This window comes from Oxyura jamaicensis, chromosome 18 (assembly GCF_011077185.1).
Source record: "Oxyura jamaicensis isolate SHBP4307 breed ruddy duck chromosome 18, BPBGC_Ojam_1.0, whole genome shotgun sequence".
NCBI classification, from domain to species: domain Eukaryota; kingdom Metazoa; phylum Chordata; class Aves; order Anseriformes; family Anatidae; genus Oxyura; species Oxyura jamaicensis.
Window position 1 is genome coordinate 6,928,693 of NC_048910.1, and position 24,578 is coordinate 6,953,270.

The following is a 24,578-nucleotide window of genomic DNA, read 5'->3' on the forward strand; positions in this document are numbered from 1 at the left end:
CGTGAGCCAGACAGGTTAGAGACAGCAGTAGGCAGCAGCTGGGCTTCTGTCAGCTCCTCAGACGCTAGCTTTGTCCTCCACTGTTAATAACAAATGCGGAAAATGGTCCAAATAACTAGCAGCGGTAAAAGCAAAAAAGCCTGTAGCAGTTCCATAGTACAATTTACTTAAAATAGGGACTGCTTCCCTTGCTTCAGAAGAGGAGGAGGGGGAGGAGATTTTTCCATGAAGCAAAATACCTAAGACATCCTAAGCAAAAAAAATATATATATCTATATTTCTTTCTACCTAGCCAACTTCCACCTGGTCCATTCACTCACAGCAGCTCTGTAGTTGCTGCTGTTACTGTCTTGTAAATACGTAGCTTGTAGCTCTCACTGGACTGGCCCCTCTAGAAAACTTGGCCCAAATCCTTGAAATCTGATGCATTGCAGCAGGTCACTGACTCAGACTTCAGATTACAAAGTCGCTGTTGGTCTTTCCCAGTCAGTGGCAGTTTTCCTGTCTGCAGCTGGAGGTGTTCACAAGGCCTTACGTGGCTTTTTTGTTTACACATTGCCATTGCTGTAAGTTAGATTTCCAATATGAATTAAAATTACGAGGGAAGACTGTCGTCGTTCTGCCGTCACTGCTATCGTGCAGTTTGTTTTGTAGAAACTGATACGGCTTCACTTTCCACATTGATGATTATTGTAAATAATGTATACAAACGGAACATGTGCATGTGAAGGAAAATTTGTTTTATTTGCTTCATTAATAGCAACGTGATAAAACAGTTCTTTAGTTAACAGACCTACTGATTAGAATCAATCAACATCTCAGGGTTTGAATGCTATCGAGAAGATTAAATGGTTAAAAAATCTGTGATTATACTTTCAAACAATTATTATTGTGCATTTAGAAATATTTTAATATATATTAACTCTATCAGCATTTCCTCAACTTTGAAAACGCATCATATTATTCTCACTGCTTCATCGGTTTTTAATATCGTCAGTGCTTACGAGCCCACTGCATTTCAAAAGAAAGTACTTTAAGGCTTACTTAGCTTGGCATATTTACTATGCTACAGACTTCGGTATTTGGCAGTGTTTTTATCTGCCTCTTTTGCTATATTTATATTACACGTTTGAAGGTCTAAAAAGCACTTGATCTGAGATAGCTGCAGGTATAGATGATAAAAGGTTTTCTGGGTGGCAGAGTGTTGTGCATATGCGATGGGAAATTCGTGATTGCCTTTTAATGGATTTGGGTGTTGTAGTCTGCACAGGATGGTGTGAACTGGGGTGATTATCTTTTGTTACAGCAATAATGACAAGATCTTCCTATTCAAGGTAACACGTGAATGAATTTTGAGGAAGAGCAGATAGGTAACGTTTCTGGGACTTAGACTACATCATGACATTTTGTGCTTTGCTCTTCACTGTGCCATAACCTGTTGTCATTGCTGCAGTTGACTCAACCTCTCTCTCAGCCTACCCATTTGTAAAATCTGCAAAATAATTATACTGCAAGGTAATTGATAGTTAATGGGGAACGTGTTAATGACTGCAAAGCATTTGACAAAAAGCATTACAAGGGATATCATTATTGTCTGCAGCGAGCAGCTATCAGCATTTGTGAATATCCACAGGGAGCACGATGTGACCGCTTCCAAACCCTGGTCATATCTGAATTTGGTTTTTGGTTTGGGCCCAACTCTAAACAAAACAGCAAACTAAAAGGAGACAGATGGCCTCTTCCAGCTCTTTGCTGCACTTTTCTTTCCCTCTCACAAACATTAAAGGACAGATTTTCAGCTGATATAAGATGATATGACTCGGTAATTCTGTTAGTTTCCTAGACTTTCTCCACTTTTTTATTTTTTATTTTAAACAACGTAGGTCGTTAGATTTAATCACAGGCATTCACTTTGAGTTATAAGCTGCCGTTTTTAGAGCACAGAATAAGGAACACCATCTAGCAATACACTGGTAAAATCGATGTACTTCAAGCTAGCCGAGGATGGTTTGATGATCACAAGCAAAATATTGATGAGTTTACAAGATTATTTGAAAGATGGATGGCATTACAGAACATGCATTCTTCTGGGCTGGCAAGGAATTCTGTTCATTTTAAACAAAGGAATTTGTCTAAAAATAAGTAATAAATAGCACGGTCCTCTTCATTTTCTTTTCAGTGTTTTCATTTTATCTTAGAAAACTTAACATTTTAGGTTGTAAGATTGGAAAAATGGGTTCAGTGTTGTGCCCAACGTACTGTGAGAAATTATTTGGTAATACATTATGTGTTTGTAGTAAGATAAAGCAAATATGAAGTTCATGTATAAGATCATAGTGGAGCCAAAACATTTTAGATTTATATGGGTCTAAATCATGGATATGACAATTTTAAATCCTGTTTTCCATCCTGCTTTCCTGGAATTGTGTCCAACTTCGTCATGCTCCCAAAAGCTACAATTGCATCGTGAACATGCCCTACTGTACTTTGCATTTATCAGAATGCCCACAGTTCCACTTTTTTTAATGGGGCTGATAACGTATAGGAAGATTTATGGGAACAGACCCCGGAAATGTTGCCTGGAAACTCAAAATTCTAACAGAAGGTTTCCAACTTTCTTTGAGGTATTTGTCTCCAGCACTGAATGTATCTAAAATGTAGCTATGTATTTTCAAATAGGAAAAAGGATACTGAATTTTACTCCTTTTTTTTTTTTTTTTTTTTTTTTTTTTTTAGAAGAAAATCCTATGAGAATGAAACAGACATTCATTAGAATCTGGGAGAATAAGGGTGATTTTTAATTTTTTTTTTTAATTAGCTGCCCCAGGGAATAGCTCTGCCAGTTAGGATGGAGAACAGTTCCTCTATTGTGCCTTTTGTGACTTAGGAATAGGAGATAGGGAGGCTCTAAGCTACAAATCAAACAGTGAAAATCCTCTTAACTGAACGCACCCTTGGGCTTCGCACAGAATAAGGCCTTGGAGTAATCAGAAGCAGAACTAGTTGGGATTTTTTTAAATATTTTTTTTGCTGAAACAGTGTTTTTGCTGGAAAATGCTTATGTGTCAAAAGCAAAGTACCTTGTGGAGGGAACTCAATTTCAAAGAACTTTTGCTGAAACACAAACAGAGGCTATGGGAAGCCTCCCTGATTTCCTGCAGGCTTGTCTAGTGATTCAGCCAAGAGCCTGGGCACCACCCTAGCTTATTTTACACTAATTTCTTGGTTTTCCTTTGGTGTCCCTCCCCTCAGCAGGGCTGGAAGTGTGCATAAGGGTTTGTCTGTAGGTACAGGCAGATTGTCAAAGGGATGATCTGGGCACGTACAACATGGGAGCTTTGAGATTTCTGCAGAGAACTCTGCTTTAAAGCAGAGCAGTTAGGGAAGCAGGAAGGCACAGGGGCAGGGATGAATTGCACTGTTCAAAACCCCAGCAGCAGCTTTCTCCCTAGCTTGCCCGTTAGCCACCTCCCTGGAAGCAACTCACAGCAGCCACTGCTCTAAAGGTAAAATGTGCCAAAACCTGATCTAACTGGAACAATGTTGGTGCAGTAATTTGGTTTTCAGGTAAAACTGGCTCTGTAGATCAATGTCATGATACTCTTTAGAAACAATCCACAAACCTCAAAGCCACAAAGTGACTTCACAAGGTGCAGAAGCAGAGCTCTGACCATCTCTTTGGGTATTTATTTCTGTGTTTGAAGCATAGGCATGTCCTGATAAAGGAAAGTGTAATATAGAGGGTTTTAAGTTTCACCCATGATGGGTTGCTCTGCAAATACTTTATGTATTTTTAATTATGCTTTTATTAGTAGCATATTTTTCTGATATTTTATTGACCTTTCTGTGTTTTTTATGTGAAGAGAGCAAGAAATGAACGTTAACATCAAACCACTTGACAGCTTGAGTACACTTAGTTCTAAGACGCCTTTTATCCTTCTCTGCATCGCAATTCCTTATTTCAGATGGGTGCATCAATTCATCATGTGTGCATATTACCATATTTTTTTTATCTCAAAAAGATAAAAGCGATAAGGGTTTGTTTCTTACTTCTGGAGAATCTAGAACCAAATTTGAAAGCCAGGATCCTCTGCTGCTTGATGTAATGAATTATAGCACAATGAAAAAGTGGTGCAACGGTAGTTTGGTGGATTGGGGCAGGAGGAAAAACTTCATTCTACACAACCGCACTGGGGTGTTTCAAACTTGTATGGTATGAAGGAGAAAAGCATCAGGTAATGAGAGCTGGGTGGCTGAACTCTCGCAGCCATGCATGCTGTTAGATTAAGTCCTGAATGGATGTGAAAAATAATGGGCCTCTGAAGGCAATGTCCACCTGCTTTGCTTTGGTCCTAGACTTCAAGTTATCTGGCTGGGTTGGAGATCGTGGCTAGGACTGCTAGCTAAGTCCTTGATCGCTTTGTGATCAGATTGTCAGAGGACCCAAGGAACTAGGAAAGCAGTTACTAAAGGTGAAAAGAGCAAAAAATAATGTAACAAGATATACCCAGTGTATAATGTTCACATTGAATATGCCTTCAAAATAATAAATCCCCCTGGCTTTTATCCATAGGAATTATGTATTTGAGAAAATATTGCAGCTGCTTCTGATCAATCCTGTTCTGAAGATTAAGCAGATTGACTGTGTTACTGAATCTGTTATTAGCAGCATTTCCTGGGACTAGATGGCAGTGGCATGTTCGTATGTTGATAAGGAAGAGTAAATAAAAATGAGATGATGGAAAGAGATGGACAGTAATGGACTTGCCCTTTCTAGCTAAAATCCAGAACTCTATGAACTCTATTTGCCTTTGATAGAACTTCCAGAGTAATAACTTGTGTGTGGTGCTTTTCTCGTGTGCCTGTGGCAAATTGTAAGTTAGAAAATGTGTTCATGGCAGTTAGAGTGAAGGAAAAAAAAAGGGAGAGGAGGGGAGAAAACCTCCTGTAAAGTAACTTTCTTATTCTGTTAATTTATGTGGAGTTTTAATCCAGCAAATCTTGGCAGATGTGTGAAATAATGTCTAGCAGTTTATCCAGAGATGAGTGCAAACCGGTAAAGGTAAGATGTTAAAAGATAAATGGAAAAGAAAATGGAAAACTTTTTAAGAAAAGTTTCAACTCTAATTCTCTGTAGAGTTAACACTGATGCTATTGTGCCCGCTATTGGATGCTAGTTTAAAGACAGGTATGCTTGAGAAACTGGTGTAATAGTAATAACTTTAGAAGGACATGCCTGTAAAACAATAACCACAACTTAAGTTTACTTCCCTTTATTGTCTGTAAAATATCCGAATCCATTCTCTATCACAATTTTGTCCAAAGAAAAGTGTTTTTGAACAATTTCCTTCTCAGTCTTTACTGAAAGCATCAATAAAATAGGTGGTTAAAATACAATACCTCAAAGTTAAGATATTTTGACTTTCCAGGAGGCGGTGTATGCCTGTGTGCTTTTAATTAAGGAGAGGTCTGCAGTGATGGTGGAAGGTCAAGCCAGTATGCTAAATGAGAACTGTAACTCTGCAACCCCACAGCGTTCCCTGAACATGTAATAAAAAGTCAGCTAGAATGGACGTGATTTAGTTGGCTTTTTACCGAGGCACTAAAACACCTCTTAAGAAACCATTAAACATAAGGTAAGGGACACAGACATAACAAAGGAGGAGCTGAAGCTACAGAAATAAACTGAAGGTTAAAGAGTTAATGGTAAGGCTTCATAGCTGCTACTGTATATTAAAAAAATAATAATAATGACCAGGGAGGCAGGAGACTTCAGGCCCCTCCCTGGAGATAGACTCCTGGGCTCATTCAGTCCCTGGAGGCTGTGTTCCCTGCCCCGTTCAGGTCCCATGGAGTGAGCAGAGCACCTGGGTGGGATGTGGAATACCTCTCACGCTGTCTTTGCTCCCTCCTTGCCTGATTTGGACGTGGGTGTGAGCCAGGAATTCCTGCCTGCAGCAAGAAGGCCTGGCCAACAAGCTTAAAGTGTCCAGAACTGGGGTCACAACTGTTGTCTGAAGCTCTTCCATTTGTACAGAGTAACCTCAAAATCACTGAAGACAGCTTCCAAAGTGAATCCCCCCTCAGCAGGCTGTAAAGGCCGTTCTTGCTCTCTCTGACCCTTAAGAGCAGCTGCATTCAACTGCTCTGAGGTATGAAACAACTCAGTGCAGTCAAGATACGTGTGGCTGTGTGAGTGTCCAGCACCAAAAGTGCAAGTGTTTGAGAAATTTCACTGGGTTTGGTGGTGATGGATCAGTATCTTGAAAGTGTTTTGTGTCATTTGTTACTTGACTTTGGATTCTTCTGTTAGTGGTCTGATTGCCAGCATTCATCCTCCAGCCCACAGACAGTATCAGGTAAGAGAGAATGGGCTAAAATTTTTTGTTTTTTTTTTTGCAGTGAGGGCAATGGTTATTAACAAATCATACAGACTTACCCAAGGCAAAACTGCATTTTCTTCATTAGAGTTTTGTCTAGGGAAATGATTGCATTAATTGTTCCCCGTTTTTTATTCTTTTGGTAAATTGCAAAGATGATAAAAATTCACATACTCTAGCTTTTTATTTTCTTTTGCAGTTGTCCAGGAACATTGCTGCAAGAACTTTTGCATAAGGAATTAGTTTGATTCCTCCTTCTCTGGAACATTACATTAAATGCATTTGGGGAAAAAGTTAAAATTTACAAGAAGTGTAATGGAAAAATCATTTCCAAGTAACATAAAACCCACTGCAGAATGAACACAGTTTCTTTGGCTGCAGAGGTAAATCGCTCTTTAATTAAAGAAGAATCACCCCATAGCAAGTAAAGTCACCCCAAGCAAATTATAATAATTTGGAATAAGGCAAAATGCATACTTTGTAAGTGACACTGGAGGTTTAGAGGGCTGAATGTTTTAATGTCCCAGTGGTTTAAAAGAGCAAATCCTACAGCTGCTACTCTAAGCAGAAAAACTCCACCTTATTGCTTTATGATGCTGGATTTTAAAATTCAGGCACCAAAGGGATTTAGATTATAGTCTGTGACAGACTGTGCTCTCAGTACATTGACACACTCTTCCACTTCTCCCTCCCACCCAAAAAAGAGAACAGTTGGTAACTGAAAAGTAAACATGAGCAAAAAAAATAATGCTTATTACTAAAGGGATCTGTTTCACTCAGTGTCTAAGTGATTCCACTTTTATTATTCCATGCAGCAGATATTTTGTTGTGGTGCTACATTAATACAAACTGACATTTTCATAGAGCCTTCAATTTGCTTGACCGGTCTAACAGTTCTCCTAATGGGTGAATAGAATGAATCCATCAGATTCAGAAAAGTAGTTTCCAAAGAAGAAAAGTTTTCTGGCAAGGAACGCCTGCCTATGTGTAGATAATGAAAAAAAGAAAAAAATGCAACTCTAAAAATCTGCACATAAGTTTCTTAAATTTCAGTAAATAGCAGAGAGTGTCTGTGGAGCCTGTATCACAAAATCTCAAAAAGCAATATACAGAAGCAAAAAATACCGGATTTCAGAAATGGAGCTCCTTGTATCAAGCTTAGAATATCCTACACAGAATCCAGGAAGAATAACACTTGGAAATACAGGGAATTTGGGGCTTGGGTGCTTTCAGAGTTCGGTGATGGAACAGCAAACATTTGCAGAAACATTTCTGGTTCTTGCCAAAACTGACTTGAGAGAAGTCCTATCGCACATGAGTAGAAGAGGATTTTAATACTGTGTAGCAGCTGGTACCTTAGCCTCAGCAGCTATCAATTCATTGCTTTAAGAATAACTCCCTTAAATATCATATATGAAATTTTCAAATACATGTGCGTCTAACAACGCATAGTCACATGCCTTCTATAAATCAGTTAATTTAGGGAAATCGGGTGATCTCTGTATTGTTGGTTGTCTGAAATGTTAAGCTATTCCATTATTCCAGAAAGACTTGATGCAATTTGTTTGGGACAAAGTCTAAATAATCAAAATGATGACACACTTACATAAACGTGAGAAGGAGCTTCGTTTATTTGATGTGATAATGAACTGTATTTTTTCACCTGCATTCCTGGCCCCAAATACCACAGTAATGTGATAAAATGTAAAAGTACAAACCTAAAGTTCAAAATCCTGTCTGAGTACCTGAAATTTAGTCCCAAATTTTATAAGTGGTTAAACACTTGTTCTAAAGCATTCAAACTCCAGATGGCATCTAATGTTTGTTTGGGATTATAAAATTAAATGACTGTTCCTTTCAATTATATGTTATCATTAGTCTTCCTGCTAAAAGAAATAAATACGTAATTTTCCCCCCATATCTTTTCCTGAGCTTGTATCCTACAAAGAGCCATAGCTGCAGCCAGGCCCAATCCCGATTCCCTGTTTGCGCAATAACTGCGCTGCTGTGGTTTATACACCAAGAGAAACGGGCTATTACAATTCGTTTCAAAGAGAAGCATTAAACTTTTCCACTTTCGTCTGTGCTTTCAGACTTGGATGTATGATATAAACCGTAAATTCTTCCCCTTGCAAAAAAAAAAAAAAAAAAAAAATCGGTCAAAAAACTCATTTGTATTTCCACCGCTAATCAAGTTTTGGGAAGGTGAAAAATAGCATTAATGGTATTTATGATATCAGAGGCTGATTGCACATGAAGTAAAATTCTTTATTGCCGATATAAAGTTTGAGCATATATAATTTGATTTGGTGTAATTATTTTTTTTCCCCAGGGAAGGATAAAACAGGCTATTTCTAGAATCTAATTTTCCTTTAAAAATGGCAGCATGACTACCACAGCCCGAAGTGTAAGACTGACTGCAGGGTACAGGCAGTGCCAGCAATGCAGCCATTCTGAGGAAACAGCATTACTTGCTGCACTTTTTTATTCTCTTTATTTATTTTTCTCTTGATGGTCAGCAATTTATAGTTGCTGGACCTCCACTTGTTTCTGTAACTACTTCTGGCTACGGAATATTGGGATTTGTTATTTTATGAGCATATATTACCTTTGAACATGGCTCTCTATAGCCAAAAGTAGTACAGGAAGGAGCATCAGTTAAAATTCAGTGGTTCTACTTCAAAAGTGTTAACGATGAAACTCTTTTTGAAGGTCACCAAGGATTAAGATGCATTTTTAGCAAGCAGCCGGCGTAGGAAGCACACTGTATTTCATTGTAAAATACGCCATAAAAAATTCTGTTCCATATTCCTGGAAATTCTGCTTTCTTGTGGATTCCAATAGAGTAAGTTCAAAAGGAGAAGCTTCCTTGATATGAAACACTGACTGCATGTTCCATTTTAAATATTGTCCATTTGCTGCTTACAAAATATCTGGATGTCAACACATTATTCTGACTGCTGCTTTAAAATTGTTATTACTGCCACGTAGGCATGGATGTTCAGACAGTTCAGTTACTGCCTGGCTTTTCACCCATTTTCAGCTTTTGATTTCAAGGAATCTCTGTCATCTCCTCTCTCCACAATTTGTTCTATAATTCATGTAAGTGTATATAAATGAAAACCTGCCACAGAAAAATAGCACCGAAATCTAATGGAACATGAAATCAAGTAAATGGAATTTGGTACAGCAATTAGTTTGCGTTTTAATCTGCAGACCTGTTTATTATCCGTCAGCAAAATAACCATTAAATGTATGTAACTCAGATGCTTGAATTGTTTAAGAAAGATGCTTGAATTGTTTAAGAAAGAAAAATAGACAGGAGTCAGAAGAAAATAATATGAGAAATCTGGGAAATAAACCTGCCATTGTGATTTGCAGTGCTAGATTTTTCTGGGAAATTCTTTGTGTCTCGTGAACCCTGCAGGTATTTTGTAGCTTAGATGCCCCTTTCTCTTGCCCCGCGTAACCACTGGGGGGTAAGTTACTTGTTCAATTGGTATGCGCCCAAACCTTTGTATCCTTCACTTGATAATTGTGTATTGTTTCATGTGGTGGTTCTGGAGCAGTATGATCTATACCTGGCAGGATCCGTACCGTACAGCGAATTAGAGCATTGCCTTTTATCTTCCTTCTCCATTCATACTGTACTGGTGTCACCTACTGTGCTATTCCTGGTTTCAGGTGCTGTAAACATCAACAGCTCCTTTGCTTTTGCTTAGCAACTTGCTTTACCACCTTATGTTTCGCTGGGAAGTATTCTGGGAACATTTAAAAATAATTTTGATGAGTTTCACTGTATAAAATAGCATAGGTTTCCAGTATGCCTCCCTGCAAGCCTTGCTGCCTAGATTATCTCGCTGGTCTCTTCCTTGGACTGTGATTTCCCAACCCCAAGGACCACACTTCTGGATCCGCCAGGATTTAAGGCTGTCAAGAGGTGTGTGTGTGAACATGTAGTGTTAGAGGGGAGGCAGCCTGGGCACTGCCCTACCAAATCACTTCCCTTTTAAAATGCCTAATTTACTTATAGAGCCAACTGAGAGTGCAAAGGAATTTCCACGGGACAACTGAGAGCTCAGAAACTGGCAGACCACAGCCAGGTGTGAATAACCCTTGGGCTGTGATAGCATTCAATCCTTCTTTCTCTTGTATTGAACAGCAACACCCCCAACTGAAAATATGAAATTGATTTGGGTTTAGAAAAACACAATATTCATGCGTTAATGAACAAGCATGTCTTTTGGACTGTAACTCTGCTTTTTATATGCATGAATATATTATAAAACTTGTGGTGGAATCCACCTATAATCTTTAGGGTGGGCAGAGGTGCACTCTTGCACCTAATACACGCATTCGTCTCCCACTGATTTTGAATTACTCACGTGAATAGCCTCCTTATCCGGTACTAATGACAATACCACCACCTCTTCCTGATTTATATTCTATTCCTCTAGCAATTTAATTCATTATCCTATTGACTTTCTCCTCTGAAGCTGAACATTAATCTGAAGGTTATAGAGATTTTACTAAACCACCCTTCCATTAGACATGTGTTCCCTTATCTGGTACTTTCCTCAGAGGCTTATTTTTCAACATTAATCAGCACGGGAGTACAGTAAACTTGTCTGCTGGCTGAAATACTTAAAAATGACCTGTATCATTTCATAGACAATTTCCAAAATGTAACGCAGATGGCCTGTGGCAACTGACAGATCTGAATTTCAGACTTCTTCTGCAGGTTGTTGGCAGGAGTGCCCGCGGCACGGCACGGGGCGTAGCAGGGGAGGGCTTGCGGCCAGCGCTGCTTTGACATCCAGCCTCAGCAGGCCTGGGTGAGGAGTCTAAACGTTGGGTAGGGAACTGTGTGGAGAAACATGCTTTTGTGCAGAATGGGCACATAAGTCATCACGTGAGCCAAATTTCACATTGGAGCCAAATTTCACATGGGAGTCACAGCTGAACATTTACCTTCTAGGTGACAAGCTTTGGAAGAAGATGAGGGCTTTACCAAATGAAAGGAGACCTGGGTGGTTTGCTGACAGTTTCCTCTGACATACTAATCAGCCGTGACCCGTTGTGTTTTGCCTACATAACTGAAGTCATAGTTCATATATGGATACATCCTGTCTATTTCAGTAATGTTTTTCTGTTTGCTGTAAGCAATACCAACAGAGGCAATCTGGGGGAGACTATTTGGAACCACACAGGCAAATCAAAGGTGTATCGAAGGTCTCAGTGACAAAATCACTGCTGCTGATTTAACAATTGAGACCATTCTAATTCTGCAGCAGGCTGGATTAAATTATTCCAGCTGGCCTGATGCTTCTCATAGGCTGTTAATCTGTCAGTCCTGCTTCTAAAAATATCAGAAGCTAGATTTGCAACACTGATCTCTCTGATAAATAATCCTTTAGTATCATTAGAAGTTCCCTACTCAGGGAAAGTTTGCCTGATTTCAAATAGAAATCAAAGTAGCAGGAGAAGACTGGTATTCCAGAATTTCCATGTTCCTTCTCCCACTCCTGTTTTCTTACATTTTACTTGGTTTTCTTAGGGGTTTTTAGCAGTAGCAGAAGTAAATCTCTGTTTCAAATGGTGTGCATAGCGTTCACTTATCTAGTTAGTGTTCTGGCTCTCATTTTATTTCTTATCACTGTGTGTTTATAATGTGTCAGTGGGTTTTCAAAAGGTAACTTGGTGCATAGAGGAGTATATATATATATATTTTTAATATATTCTGGACTACGACCTCGTTTGAGAGTTTCTAGCTATTGAATATGTGAAAAGTGCATAACCCCAAATAATTAAGCTCCTTAACTTTCTTTTTAAAATCTACTAACTACAGTGCATTACCATAAAATGATTGGAGCTCTCCTGCAGCATGTTCGTTTATTTTTTATATATATATATTTTTTTTTGCTTAGGAAACAAAATGGTGTTGATTTGTAAGATTTTGCCACATAGTAATGTTAGAGGGGCCCATTTTTAACATGAGCCTTTTGGAGGTTCAGTTACCTGGTCTATTTAACTTTTACTTGAACAATGTAGACAGAGCTTGAACAGCAGCACTATTCTGCCATATTTTCTGCTGCTTCTGTCTGAAAGAAGGGTCTTTTGTTAAATGATACAGACTCAGAAGGATTAGAAGCAGTTTTGCACAGAGTTATTAGGCAGCAGACGAGATTGATTCGTGTCCTAGCTGGGGACTTTGCTTGAGCCAAGATTTTCTTTTAATTGTTATAATACAGTAGGATGCTTATGCAAGGAGTAGAGAATTGAATGCTCTCAATTATGTATCTGAGGGACAAGCAAATGCTCAATTTATTTAAATATTCCAAAGCCTTTCATTCTTTCCATGTTAGCAGTGTTAAACATATTGTCAATAATCTGATACACAATTTTAAAGCCCTTATACTCAAGCTATTTAAGCACTAGTTCAGTTATTCTGTCTATTAAAGTTATAATTATAGGCTAAAAGGTAACCAGATTATTGTAGAGATCTCTCCTGACAGCCTTTAACACCTTGTTAGATGTTAAAGCCTGGAAATTACAAGTCTCTCAGTATCACTCAGATGCTACTTCTTGAAGCAAATTGCTATTTCTAGATTGTTTCTCATTCCATGGTACTGCTCCAGTGCTCTCTAGCTTGCTCTGAGTGCCTGTGCACTTGTGGAACATCTTCATTAGGCAAAAAAAATAGAGTTCTAAGAACAAACCTCTTGCTTAGCATGGATCTGAGGTTGAATTTCCAGATGTGTAAACACACTGCACCTAGTTCAAGATGTGCTGAGGCTGTCTGACAGCTTCTGCCTTCTCCCATTTGGATTTCACTTGCTGTGTTTGAGCCAGTCTAGCAGTTTGCCAGTGCTGCTGCAGAGGCACTGCTCTTTCGCCCATCTGCTGCCCAGGGTCCCTTTTCTCTCTCCAATACACTGACTTTAACGTGCACTGGAGAATTCAGCATCAGTGAAAATGAGGGGACAGAAATGGATGGGAGGAGAGAGGAGGAGGAACGAGCTGATTGTGATCTACTCGAGTGCATCACACTGCTTGAGTAACTTCATCCCTGGGCATTGTTTCCATGGCAAACTAGAGGTTGCAGTAAACTCCATAGTGATCTTGTCCAACACAAATAAGAGCAGCAGCAACAGAGCAGTGTCGTTGGTGTTAGTGTGCAATTAGCAACCAACCAGTGTAATTCTGCAATGATTTTTCTCTGCTTGCCTTCACCTGCGAAAGCTCATGGTAGCAATTCTTCATTGCTGTGGTTACCTGCACAAATTAAACTAAGGCAATTATGCAGTTAGTTTTCTTTATCCCATCTCTTCTGACAGTATCACCCACCACAGAAGTGATAATAATTAGCAGCAGCTGACCTGAAACATGTTACCTTATACCGTCATGTACTCTGTAACCATAAAGTCAGGTAACTTGTCTATAGTTTTCTTATTACAGTTACTGAGAGCTGTAAACATTACAGCTCCCAGTGCTGGGAGCTTATTGAAAATCACTTATTTATACAGACAGCACTTGTATGGATGAATGTATATCCAAAGAACGTTGTCAGCTGCCATCCTTCACTGAAAATTTGCACCCATGCTAGTCAGCATGATTGATTTGACTCTGTGCCTGTACTTTGGAAACAGTATGTGTTTTATTAATAAAACTTAACTGTGTAGATGCAGATTCAAATTAGTAATTAATACTTGACCTTACTGAAGCTTACCTGTCTGGCTGCCCACAACAGCTATCTGAACCTTTGAAAAGCACATCCTTGAAGGACAGAATTCATCTCAGCATCTGAAAAGGAGGCATCTAGTCTAAGCTACTTGGCCAGCTGCTTGTCTCTGCTCCGTTGTCAGGGGAGATGCATTTCCACAGGGTGATTTGTCCTGTCCTAAGAGATATGTCTCTGGCTGTCAGGAATGATCATCCTCTGAAGATGCCAATCTCTTTCCATTCACTGCAGGAGGAATTCAGATAACTAGATGAAACCTGCATATGCTGTGGATCCAACTGCGCGTGGCTTACTGACTTACAATGGTTTCCACTTAGCTGGATTTTATGCTTTTATTAATAAAAACTTGAGGTCTCTGTAAGCAAATAAGACCAAATTTTAATAATAACAGAATGTATTCCTGCAATAAGTCAGAAGTAATAGGAAGGCAATGATCCTGGTCTAGAAACTCCTGAGGGAGCACTGAGAGTAGTGGAAGCTAATCATGCTGTCTCACTGCTGATGTTGGCAAACCAAGTTAGGAGGCTGACTTTTCTGCTCAGCCAGTAAATGGGCTGGGCGCTGCCTGGAGAAGATTCAGGGCATTTAAACTAGGGCTCCAGCTGGCAAGTGCGACAACTTAGCTCTGCATCGTCTAAGGTTCAAGCTCAGTGGTTTCACCGAGGACTGTGCTGTGAACTCCAGCGGCTGTCCACAGGCGGTCAGGCATCCCTCAAACGGGTGGGCAGCCGGGTCAGCAGCTTCTGTAGTTGTCCCAGCCGAGCAGCTGCTTTGCCACCCTGCTCTCATCTAAGAAACCATCACGTATCTCCATTTCGAAGTCTCACTGCCTCTTCTGGTATTTTGATGTGAATGTTCTTAAATCAGTTAGTGATGTTTCAAGCACAATAGGGCAGTGTCTCAAATATAGCTGTTTCATATCTGGTTGTTTCAGGAATCAAAATTTCCTGTGGCCATGTGGATGTTGTTTAAATTAGTGTTACCCTGGCTACAGGAAAAAGAGCTGAAGGAGAATTAAAAGGTCATAAACTGTTGTGTCTAGGCTTCAGAAAAGAAAGTAAAAGTCTCTCAGTCCAGTGCCAGCTGCATTTATTATTGTACTTCAAAACATTTGAAGCCAGAAGAGCCTAGTTAAGTATTAACATTAAGTATAGCAAATAAAATAAGTGCTCTACATGTTTACTTTTGTTATAGTCTATGAGTGATGAATTTCTGTCTTGTCTACTACTTTAGAAATATCTGAAACCATATTGATACGTCATATCAAGTGCCTGGTATGTTTCAACCCATTTTTTGCTTTCTTCAGTCAAACTGTTTTCATTTGGATAGCCTTCTTCTGCAGATCTCTTTAGCAAAGCCAAGACCTTATTTACTACAACACTATATCCTAACTTTCAGCTCTTAAGGGAGCAATACATTACAAGTCCACTTATCACAGAATTTAAACAAGGCAATGGGAAGGCAGTTGGGTAAGGCAAGAATAATTTCATGAAGAAGCTGCCACTGGCTATATTAATATATCTACACAGCTTATCAAAGCAAATAATTACCATCAATTACAACATTATTTGACAATTCTGCAGTTAATGTCCTACTCTTAAATAACTGCTGTTGCCCAATACCAAAGAAATTGCCATGCATTAACTGTCTCATCACCAGAACCTGTGATAGATAGCACAGATGGTAGTTTGGTTATTCTTTCCTAACATAATAAGTTCTTTACTATTCATTTTGGTCTTCTGAAAGAATGGTGATAGGATACTTAGAGTATCATTAAAACTAATCCTTGCAGTAATTGACAGTTACTGTGAAGCATTGCCTTATTTGTGGAGCAGAGTTGCACGCCAGTTCACAGTCATGGCACGGCTGATGGAGGATGGGGTGCTGCAAAACCCCCGAGTCTCTTCTTGCTCGTACATATAAAGAGTGAAAAGATTCTGCTCTGCGTATCAGAAAATCTGCAAACTGTGCTATATATCTTCAAAAAGTACTCCAAGGCTAAAACGCTTATCCGGCAGAAGTAATGAGCTGTCCTGCAAGTAGTTATCAAGGTCATCAAATTACAGTCTTTTCTGGGACAATTACAGATACGCATTTAAAAGATACAGGAAGTACTGATTCTGCTATTGTTTACTTGTGGGGTGGATTTCCTGAGCAGAGCAGCAGAGTTCTGTGGAACCATCAGTAAAATTAAGTTTCACCTTATTTCTTACATAAATTGAAGGCAGAACAGTGGTCAATGTAAAATGTTACATGCCAGTGAGCAGTAAATTAGCATTTTATTAAATAAAAAATAGAGCATCTTCAGTGTTACTTCATGGTTAGTCTAGTATTTGCATTTACTAGGGAAATAAAGGACTGACCAAAGCACACTCAATTATTTTGTAAGCTGTTTGTGAATATATGGTATCTAGGAGCACCGTTAATACTACGGTTTCATTTTTAGATATGACTCATATGGCAATGCATGGGGCACAAAAACCAACACAGCTGACAACCAAAAAATGAATTTCCCACTGGATAAAGTGGGGATTTTTATGAGTACAAATTAGTTTGCAAATACCTTCAGGCAGAAAAGGAAAGTGTGCCCTTTCAGGCTGGTTCATTTGTAACTCCGCATGTGCTGACATACCTCCCCAGAGAAAGCCTGTCCATTGAGTAGGTGCTCTGATCCCTGGCTGTCTTCGCTTCCAAAGTGTAACCGGATTTCCTCGAGGCGGTGGCTGTATGTCATCGGCCCTCCGGAGATGTTGACCAAATGCTCTTTGTCTAATCGTAGAGATACGTGTCTTCCTGTATTATACATTGTCCCACTGACCTAAACAATATTGGGAAAAAAAGCATTTTGTCAATATCATTTGTAAATCCTTGAAACCTGTTACACATACTTCAAGCTGTTGCACCTCACACGCCTGCATTTAAATGTAGCAATGTCTCTTGTTGTTGTGAGATGAAATACACAACCTGAGGATATACTTCAAGTTCTGCTTTGAACCTTATACTGTATATTCAAATATTTTGCTAAATCTATGTGTGCATGTTTTATCCGGGGGCATATGGTTAACACAATGAATAGGATGATTATACTTCTAAATAAGTGGACTTTTATAATATTTTTTATGTGAGATCTGAATAATGACTTCATTACAAAATTTCTCCACTGAAAATGGGTACATTTCAGCTGGCATGAATTATTTAAGTATACTTGGAACAAATCTGAAATATAACTAATTTTTTTTCTTCTTTTAATATTTATAACAAAGTTATCCAAAAGTAAAGGTGCTGCAAAAGCAGAGATATAATTATTCATAAAATAGGGAACCCTACTCCTCCTGGTGCTGCAGGTAAAAACTTTCATTGTCCTCCTCTGCGAGACTCTGTTACGAATGCTTTATGTTTGCAATTGACAGATATTTTAGGCATAGTGGAACAGAATTAATTACGGTTTGATCATATGTCTCTAGTTCCTACTACACCTCAAGTAGCTGTAACGCTCTTTAAGATTCATCTTTATTTTTAAAAAGACTGAATGCTACGCTTCATTTGAAAACTGATTTACAGTTGCTGTAATGAAAAAGAAAATGATTGTAGAAGTGTTTCATATGGAATATATTTCTGTCGTATTTCCCGCTGCCAGGAAAGGTTCCTGTAGCAAGAAGTTCCTTAACTTACGCCATTAGAAAGTGAAATACACCAGCTTGGGTTAAAGTAGAATCGTGATTTAAGAACGTTCTGCATGGATACAAATGGTACACTTGAATAACATTCATTTACTTTAAGAAGAGGAAGTGCAGCAATAATATGCTTTGTTGCATTTCAGTTTAAAATTAAAGACATGACTATTATGTATTATATCCTGTACTACATCAGTACTATAGCAATTAACGTTGCTGCAGTGTCATTTTATCTGTAATACTAATTACGGAGTTTAAATGACGTGTTTTGTTGCACAATGTGTTGTAAAAAGTTACACTGCACAGACTGTGCAATAGAATTAAATGGATGAGATTAAAACTGCTTTTGATTATCGTAGGTTTTTAAACTTTGATACAGATGTTCTATTGTTTGTTTATTCCAATTGAAAAATAAGGAGGAATATTTTTTTAATGAAGAGCAATAAACACAAATATTCCCATTCATTTCGAATAAAACGCAATGATTTTGTTTATAAATGCTCCTTAGTTTTCTGCTTGACTTTGCATGCATCATAATTAAATACCAAGTTTAGTTTATTAGGTGAAAGAAGGTCAGTTTATTGAAGTCAGTTTCAGTACACTGCATATGAATGACATAAAATTGCTTATCATAAGTAAGAAATGTAGTTTAAAAACAAATAGGGGAAAATGGTTTAAAGCCTCTTATTCACATTCAAAAACTCATGCTTCACTGAGCACTCAGTTAAATTTAGCAACTGTGAAAAATATTCAGAATTCATTTTCTTACTTAAATTGCTACAAATCTCAAATTAGGTTACCATTATATTCTCTCTCAAGGTAAAAGTGACCCAAATAACCTCTAATATGAATCAAATAACTCTCTGTAGAGCAGAGAGGGGAAACGATAAGAGACAAATTCACGAACAGGAGTAACATTTGTCTTTCTCATTTTCCCCCTCATAAAAATGCAATGCTTGTAATGAGATTGTATTGACTCTCTTAAAACAGAATTTCCCTACATAAGTGCAGATAAAAACCACCAGTAATGAAATGAAGTATCCAACATGCCTCGTTTCTGACCTGCAGTGAGGGACGGACAACTGAAATCAAACTCTAAGAGTCTCCTACATGGGCATACAAACTTGTCACCAGGAAGGACAAAATCCAAGATCTTCAATGTCAAAAATGCAAGGTCTTGCCCTTTTTTTTCCAGCCTTTTCTGGCTTAAATGAAGCACTGCCTTTCTGGTTGTGTTTTTGTGTATGGGGTAGAGCAGCCACACATACCAACCCAGATCCTGGACCCGATTGCACCAATATAACCCTGCCCATTTCTTGTCTTGAGAATGTCAACGTCCCCCACCCTTGCTAGTGACTTCTAATGGGCAGTTCTGTTAAGGGCGTTTGCTCACTACAAGGAGAACAGAAGTGTCTGACATTTGGCATTTACTTGGATTACATACAGATAAAAGATGGAAATGTTAAGGAACCTTTTATTTTTTTATTTTTTATTTATTTTTTTTAAAAAAATGGAGACTTTTTGATCTGCAGTGTTTTGTGTAATAAGGCAGTGCCTGATTATGGGAAGCATTAACATATTGCTGTGTGAAATTCGCTATTGCTGTTCAGGATATTGTCTGGTTTATATACAAGTTAACATCCTATGACCTTTAAAAGTGTATTTTCTAGTGTAACCACTTACAGTTGTAGGACATAGTATTGCTTAGTGCAATCACCTGCTTGCAAGCTCAAAGTCTACAGATGCATTACACTCAGTAGGAAGGTGTCATGCAAAAAACAACGCAAGAAAGAAAGAAGTTTGCTTCGCATTATTTTCAGCAGAAAACATTCTGTTGTGTTTTAACTATGCACACCTTTGATTGTGGCTAGAGAAGAACTAGGTTCTGATCTTATTAATTAACTGAAGCTCCTGATAAATAGGGCTTTTCTATATTTTGTGGTACTGAGCCTTTAAAGTGATGGTGCACGGTCACTTTGGAATGTCAAACTGAGCTGGTCTTGTGGACAGCAAAGTTACGTGTGGTCTTGTAACAGGCCTCAGGCACAGAAGTCAGCTCGGTGGTATTCTCTGTATTTTGTATGTTTTCCTATAAAATGCACAGTATGAAGACAGGGCGTCTTCTGAGAAAGATGTTAACTCAGTACCTACTATTACACTACCTACTACTCCACGGAGCATAGAATTAAATTTTTATACCTTTCTGTTAATCGTATAAAATGTTACAGGGTAGTTTAAAAGGGTAATATAAAAGATCTAAGATATGTATAACTATTTCCTTAATTTGTCAAATAAATCTTTGGTGCCAAGACCTTCACAGTAATGGCCTTTGTGTTGCTTCTTGCTCTGCTGATAACATTTTTATTTTACCTTTATGTTTGACTCAAATATATATATTTAACTTTACTAAAATAATGTTACATAAGGATAATTACATAGCAAAAAAGCTTAGGGAAAAAAGCAGTATTTCCCCCTCTCCTCGTTTTCAACAGGATTGATATTGACATTTACTTTAACCACCAGAAATAAGAGTATGCTAAAGAAAACATATCAAAACATCAGTAAAAGTCTGCCTGAGAAAACAGCCGCATCCAACATTTTCAAAGTTAACGATCATACCACATTCTTAGTTGACCCAATTTTCCTCAGACACTGAGAAGTATTTCCAAACAGGTAATTTTACCTATGGCAAAATCCCCAAGTAGAACAGAGAATGTTGATGGGCTTCAGCCTTAATTGTGGAATATTTCAACTTTGGTAGGCTTTAATTAAATTATTAACATATTCCTGATGTAGTTATTTTCTATTTAATCTCATTCATTTTAATTCTTGCTTCACAGAGCTTTGTGCACATAATTCCCCAGCAGCATTATTCTCTCTCATTATCTTGATGCAAGACATGCACACACTGCTAATATATTCCATGCTACATTTCTAAGGAAGCTCTCAATACTCATGTGGTACCTGTGTAACCTGCTAGTCCTACAATCACAAGGAAGTCCAGATTCTGCTGCTTGAAAGGTGGAACACAAGTAAGATTAATAGAAGTCCTTAACTAATAAACGCAAATTATTTGATGTGTGTTTATCTTGGAACTGCACAGATCTTTATGACCATTAAAAAAAAGAAATAACTAAAATAATCTTTCCTAATGTTATTCTTCAACCCTGCACTTATGAAAACATGTTGTTGTGTCCTAGTTAACCATCTATCTTGCTCACTTATTCTTTCCTCCCACAACTAGTCCTGAACTAAATAATTTTCAGAACTTTGTTCATGTCCTACATCTTTACATTTTAGTCTATGATTAAACAACCTTCAAAACCCTGGGCAGGAAAAGTGGCGGAAAGGTAAGCCTGTTTGGGGGTGAAGCCATGCGAGGAGGGTAAGCAAGGAGTTCAAGAGGAAAGGCGAAGGAGCTGAGATGGATTCTTTGCCTTTCGGTCCCATGCTACAGCAGCAGCTCACTGTCACCTTTCTTCAGCAGGCTTTCTGCTTCCCAAGGGTCTTGACAAAATAGTGAAGTAGACTCTCAGTATTTTGGATTTATTCAGGTAACAGTGGTCTGAAGATCAGTTCCAAGAACGTTTTTTAACTTGTATCAGTACCTGCTAGTGGAGAGCACTGAATGTAAGGAAGCGAGAAAATCAATTGCGTATGGCTCCCTGCTACGGTGTCCTTGGATCTTATCTGTGGTATTAGACGTTTCTTTCTTTGGGATGAAAATAGATACAGTCAAAGAAGGCCTAGCGCTGGGTAGGGAAGCAAATCACCAAGTATTGAAGAGTGTTTTGAAAGTGTTGTAATGCCCAGTTTTATACCCTGCAATAGCCACATTTCTGTTGCCTGCCACCTGGCTTCTGTATTTGCCTCCTGAATGCTACAAGCTCGGGGTGGGTGGGTTTTGCCCCTTTGCCAGCACCTGAGCAGTTAATGCCACTTGCTTTGTCTTGACTTCACTTTCTGCCATTCGGTGTCAATGTGGCGAGGGCAGCAGGTGACCCAGATCCTACCTAAGGGACCCATCTTTTGCCATCAGGTTTCTGCTCAACTAGTGGCCCTAGGAGGCTCATGGAGGGACCAGGGCTCCATGGAGACATTAAAATATTAATACTAATATTAAACTGTCCCTAGCATCTGCCATCTAGGGGTCTCAAAGTGCTTCACAAATGCATAAATATATATGCAATGATCTTCTGTCTCCCAGGGGTCAGTAAGCTTTAATGCCAGGCTGTGCTGTTTGCTGCCTGGGGATTGTCCTTTCAGCAGGATTGTCCTGTGCAACACTTCTGCCTGTAGTTCAGGTCACCCGAGCTTGAGTTGAGTTTCAAAGTACAGCAGCAACTGATTCATTTTTTTTTTTTTTTTCCTGAGTACTCCAAGCACATTCCTTGTGTTAAATGTTTGTTGTTTGTAGTATCTTGACCAGACGCTTTCTGTGATACAAATATTGTTCCCATTGATTTGGATTGATTGTGCTGTAGTAAGCTGCTTGTATCTCTCTTGTGCAAAGCAGGGACTGCTTCAGGGTTGGAAAAGAGAGTTTCCTTTGACTCCAGGACATGTCTGTGATTTGAAATCTGACTTCAGGACTGTGACTGAGCATCACACCAAAGCAGGAGTTGAGATGTACTAAGGCACACTGCCTAGTTCTCTGCACCAGAATTACCTTCCCTTATTTCAAAGCAGTGCCTAGAGAAGAACATACCTTTTCTTAACGTGCTTATGGCACCCAGTTAGCTTTAGAAGTAGTTTTATGCTGCTATTGTAATTTTCCAGAAGTTGTTAACAGGGGACTTATGATGGAAAATAAAAGATATTTCAGTGATTTTCTTCTAAGATATTTAACAGTTGTTTAAAATGGTAGAATTGTTTTTGAAGTCTTCTCTTAAAGAAGAGATTGATGTTAAATAGGAGACAACTGTTGTACAGATTTTTTTACAAGTTATCACAGAAAATTTGAGAGCTCTGCCCGTGTTCTGCAGTATTTCTGTACACATACGTAAGGATTGTGTTTCTTTAACTGTTTGTAAGCAACTGCTTTATGCAAAACATTCAAGTGCATTTGATGTATCTTTGTACATTTGAATTTTTATTCTTCATAACGCTTTTCCCCTGCCTTTATCTTTAAGCTCAACACATGCAACATTATGTAAGGAAACTGTAGAAACACTGCTCATATAACATCATTTTCAGAATTACTTCTGAATAATTCTGATTCTTTATTCAGTATAATAAAGAACATACTTTCTCAGACTTTTAAATTGTGATATTTTATGTATTTGCATATAGATGTCTCGGGGCCTTAGCCATAGATACATATTCGAAGTATTTCATGCTTTTATTTTAAGGTAGATTCCGGTTGTGTTTCCTGCAACCTTTCCCTGCTGCCAGCAGAGAGCACTGTTGACCCATCCCATGGAGCTATCACCTCTATACCATTGGGACTTCCACCACCGGGAAGAAAATTAAAACTCAAATCATTTGGTTGGTTGGTTTGGTTTGTGACACGGCTGTAATCCGTGCCTTCGGTTTCAGAAGTGGTGGTTTTGGCCGTGGGACGGAAGTGTGGAGTCTGTCGCATCAGTCAAGCAGCTTTCTTCTGGTCTACCCCTGTGTTTGGAGGCTGCAGGTTCAGCAGGTGGCTTGAAGGCCATCAGATAAGCGATATATCCATAGTACTTTTTTCTGGAAAAAATACAATGTTGTACTTGCAAAAAAAAAGAAAAAGAAAAAGAAAAAAGAGAGGGAGAGAAAAAAAGAAAGAAATAAAAAGTTTTCTGGGTGGGAAGAAAATTAAAGATAAGGAAATCCCAGAGTTTTGATACAGTACCACGTACTGGGAGGGAGCTGCAGTGTCAGTGCTGAGCTTTGAAGAACAACAGGCATCATCATCAATATTTGATTAAAAAAGTCTGTGTGAAGAGATGTAAAATGTAAGAGAGAAGGGTAAAGATTAAAATAATCTTTTCATCTTGCAAGTTGAAAAGTTTTAAAAAGGAAATGATGTTAATGAGTCCAATTAATCTATTTACCTGCTTAACATAACGTGGCATGTTTCAGCATATGGCATGACACACTTTTTTTTAAAGCACCATTTTCAGTAAGAATCTCTGCCATTCACTGATCTTCAGTTTTGCCTGTTTACTTCCCTTAAGTGTCTGATCTGTAAAAATCTTGGAGCAAACCTCATAAATTAGATATTCAGGCTTACTGGCTAATGAGCACAATATGTCAATTTTCAGTGATCAAAATAATGTGCTTCAATAATGTATACACCATTCTGTAACAAAAATATAATTTTAATAGAGGACCCGCAGGGTCATGGTTAGCCTGAGATAATTATATGCCACAGGATGCGAAGGAATGAAACTGCTCCTAGGACATTGGTAATACCCCACAGAGTGTATATGCCACATGCTGCCTTTTAGGGATAATAAAGTGCTTTATTATATTTCCGCTTCTACATTAATGCAAAGATTTTACCTTGTTAGTAACCATGAAGGCTAAAGCAGATGCAGCGGAATGGATGGTGTCTAGCATTAATAATCGCTGGACGTGTGTTGATGTTTACTGCTCTCCCTTAATCTAAAATATTCCAACTATATTTAAACCATATGTAGCAGATGAATTAGATCCCAGAACTGTCAATAGATTTTAAAATTAAAATCAAATTAGTGAAATAGATGAGCAGAAAAACTGGCTTCTGTGACTGGACAGCTTCCACCAGTGCTGGCTGAAGCCTCAGGGACCAGTAAGGCTTTTAAGTGGGGGATATATCTT

The 24,578-nt window shown here is 38.5% G+C and overlaps 2 protein-coding genes across 5 annotated transcripts in view; one reads left to right on the top strand and one right to left on the bottom strand.

Annotated features, from left to right (window-relative positions):
• Positions 1 to 24,578, top strand: part of LOC118175736 — a 214,843-nt gene that overhangs the window by 89,626 nt on the left and 100,639 nt on the right. The window lies entirely within an intron of this gene.
• CA10 (carbonic anhydrase 10) overlaps positions 1 to 24,578 on the bottom strand; it is a 199,467-nt gene that overhangs the window by 27,405 nt on the left and 147,484 nt on the right. For both annotated transcript variants that reach the window (XM_035342234.1, XM_035342233.1), the window contains one exon: positions 16,754 to 16,939. In XM_035342234.1, coding sequence (XP_035198125.1) covers positions 16,754 to 16,939 — 186 coding nt within the window. The remainder of the gene's footprint in view (positions 1 to 16,753; positions 16,940 to 24,578) is intronic.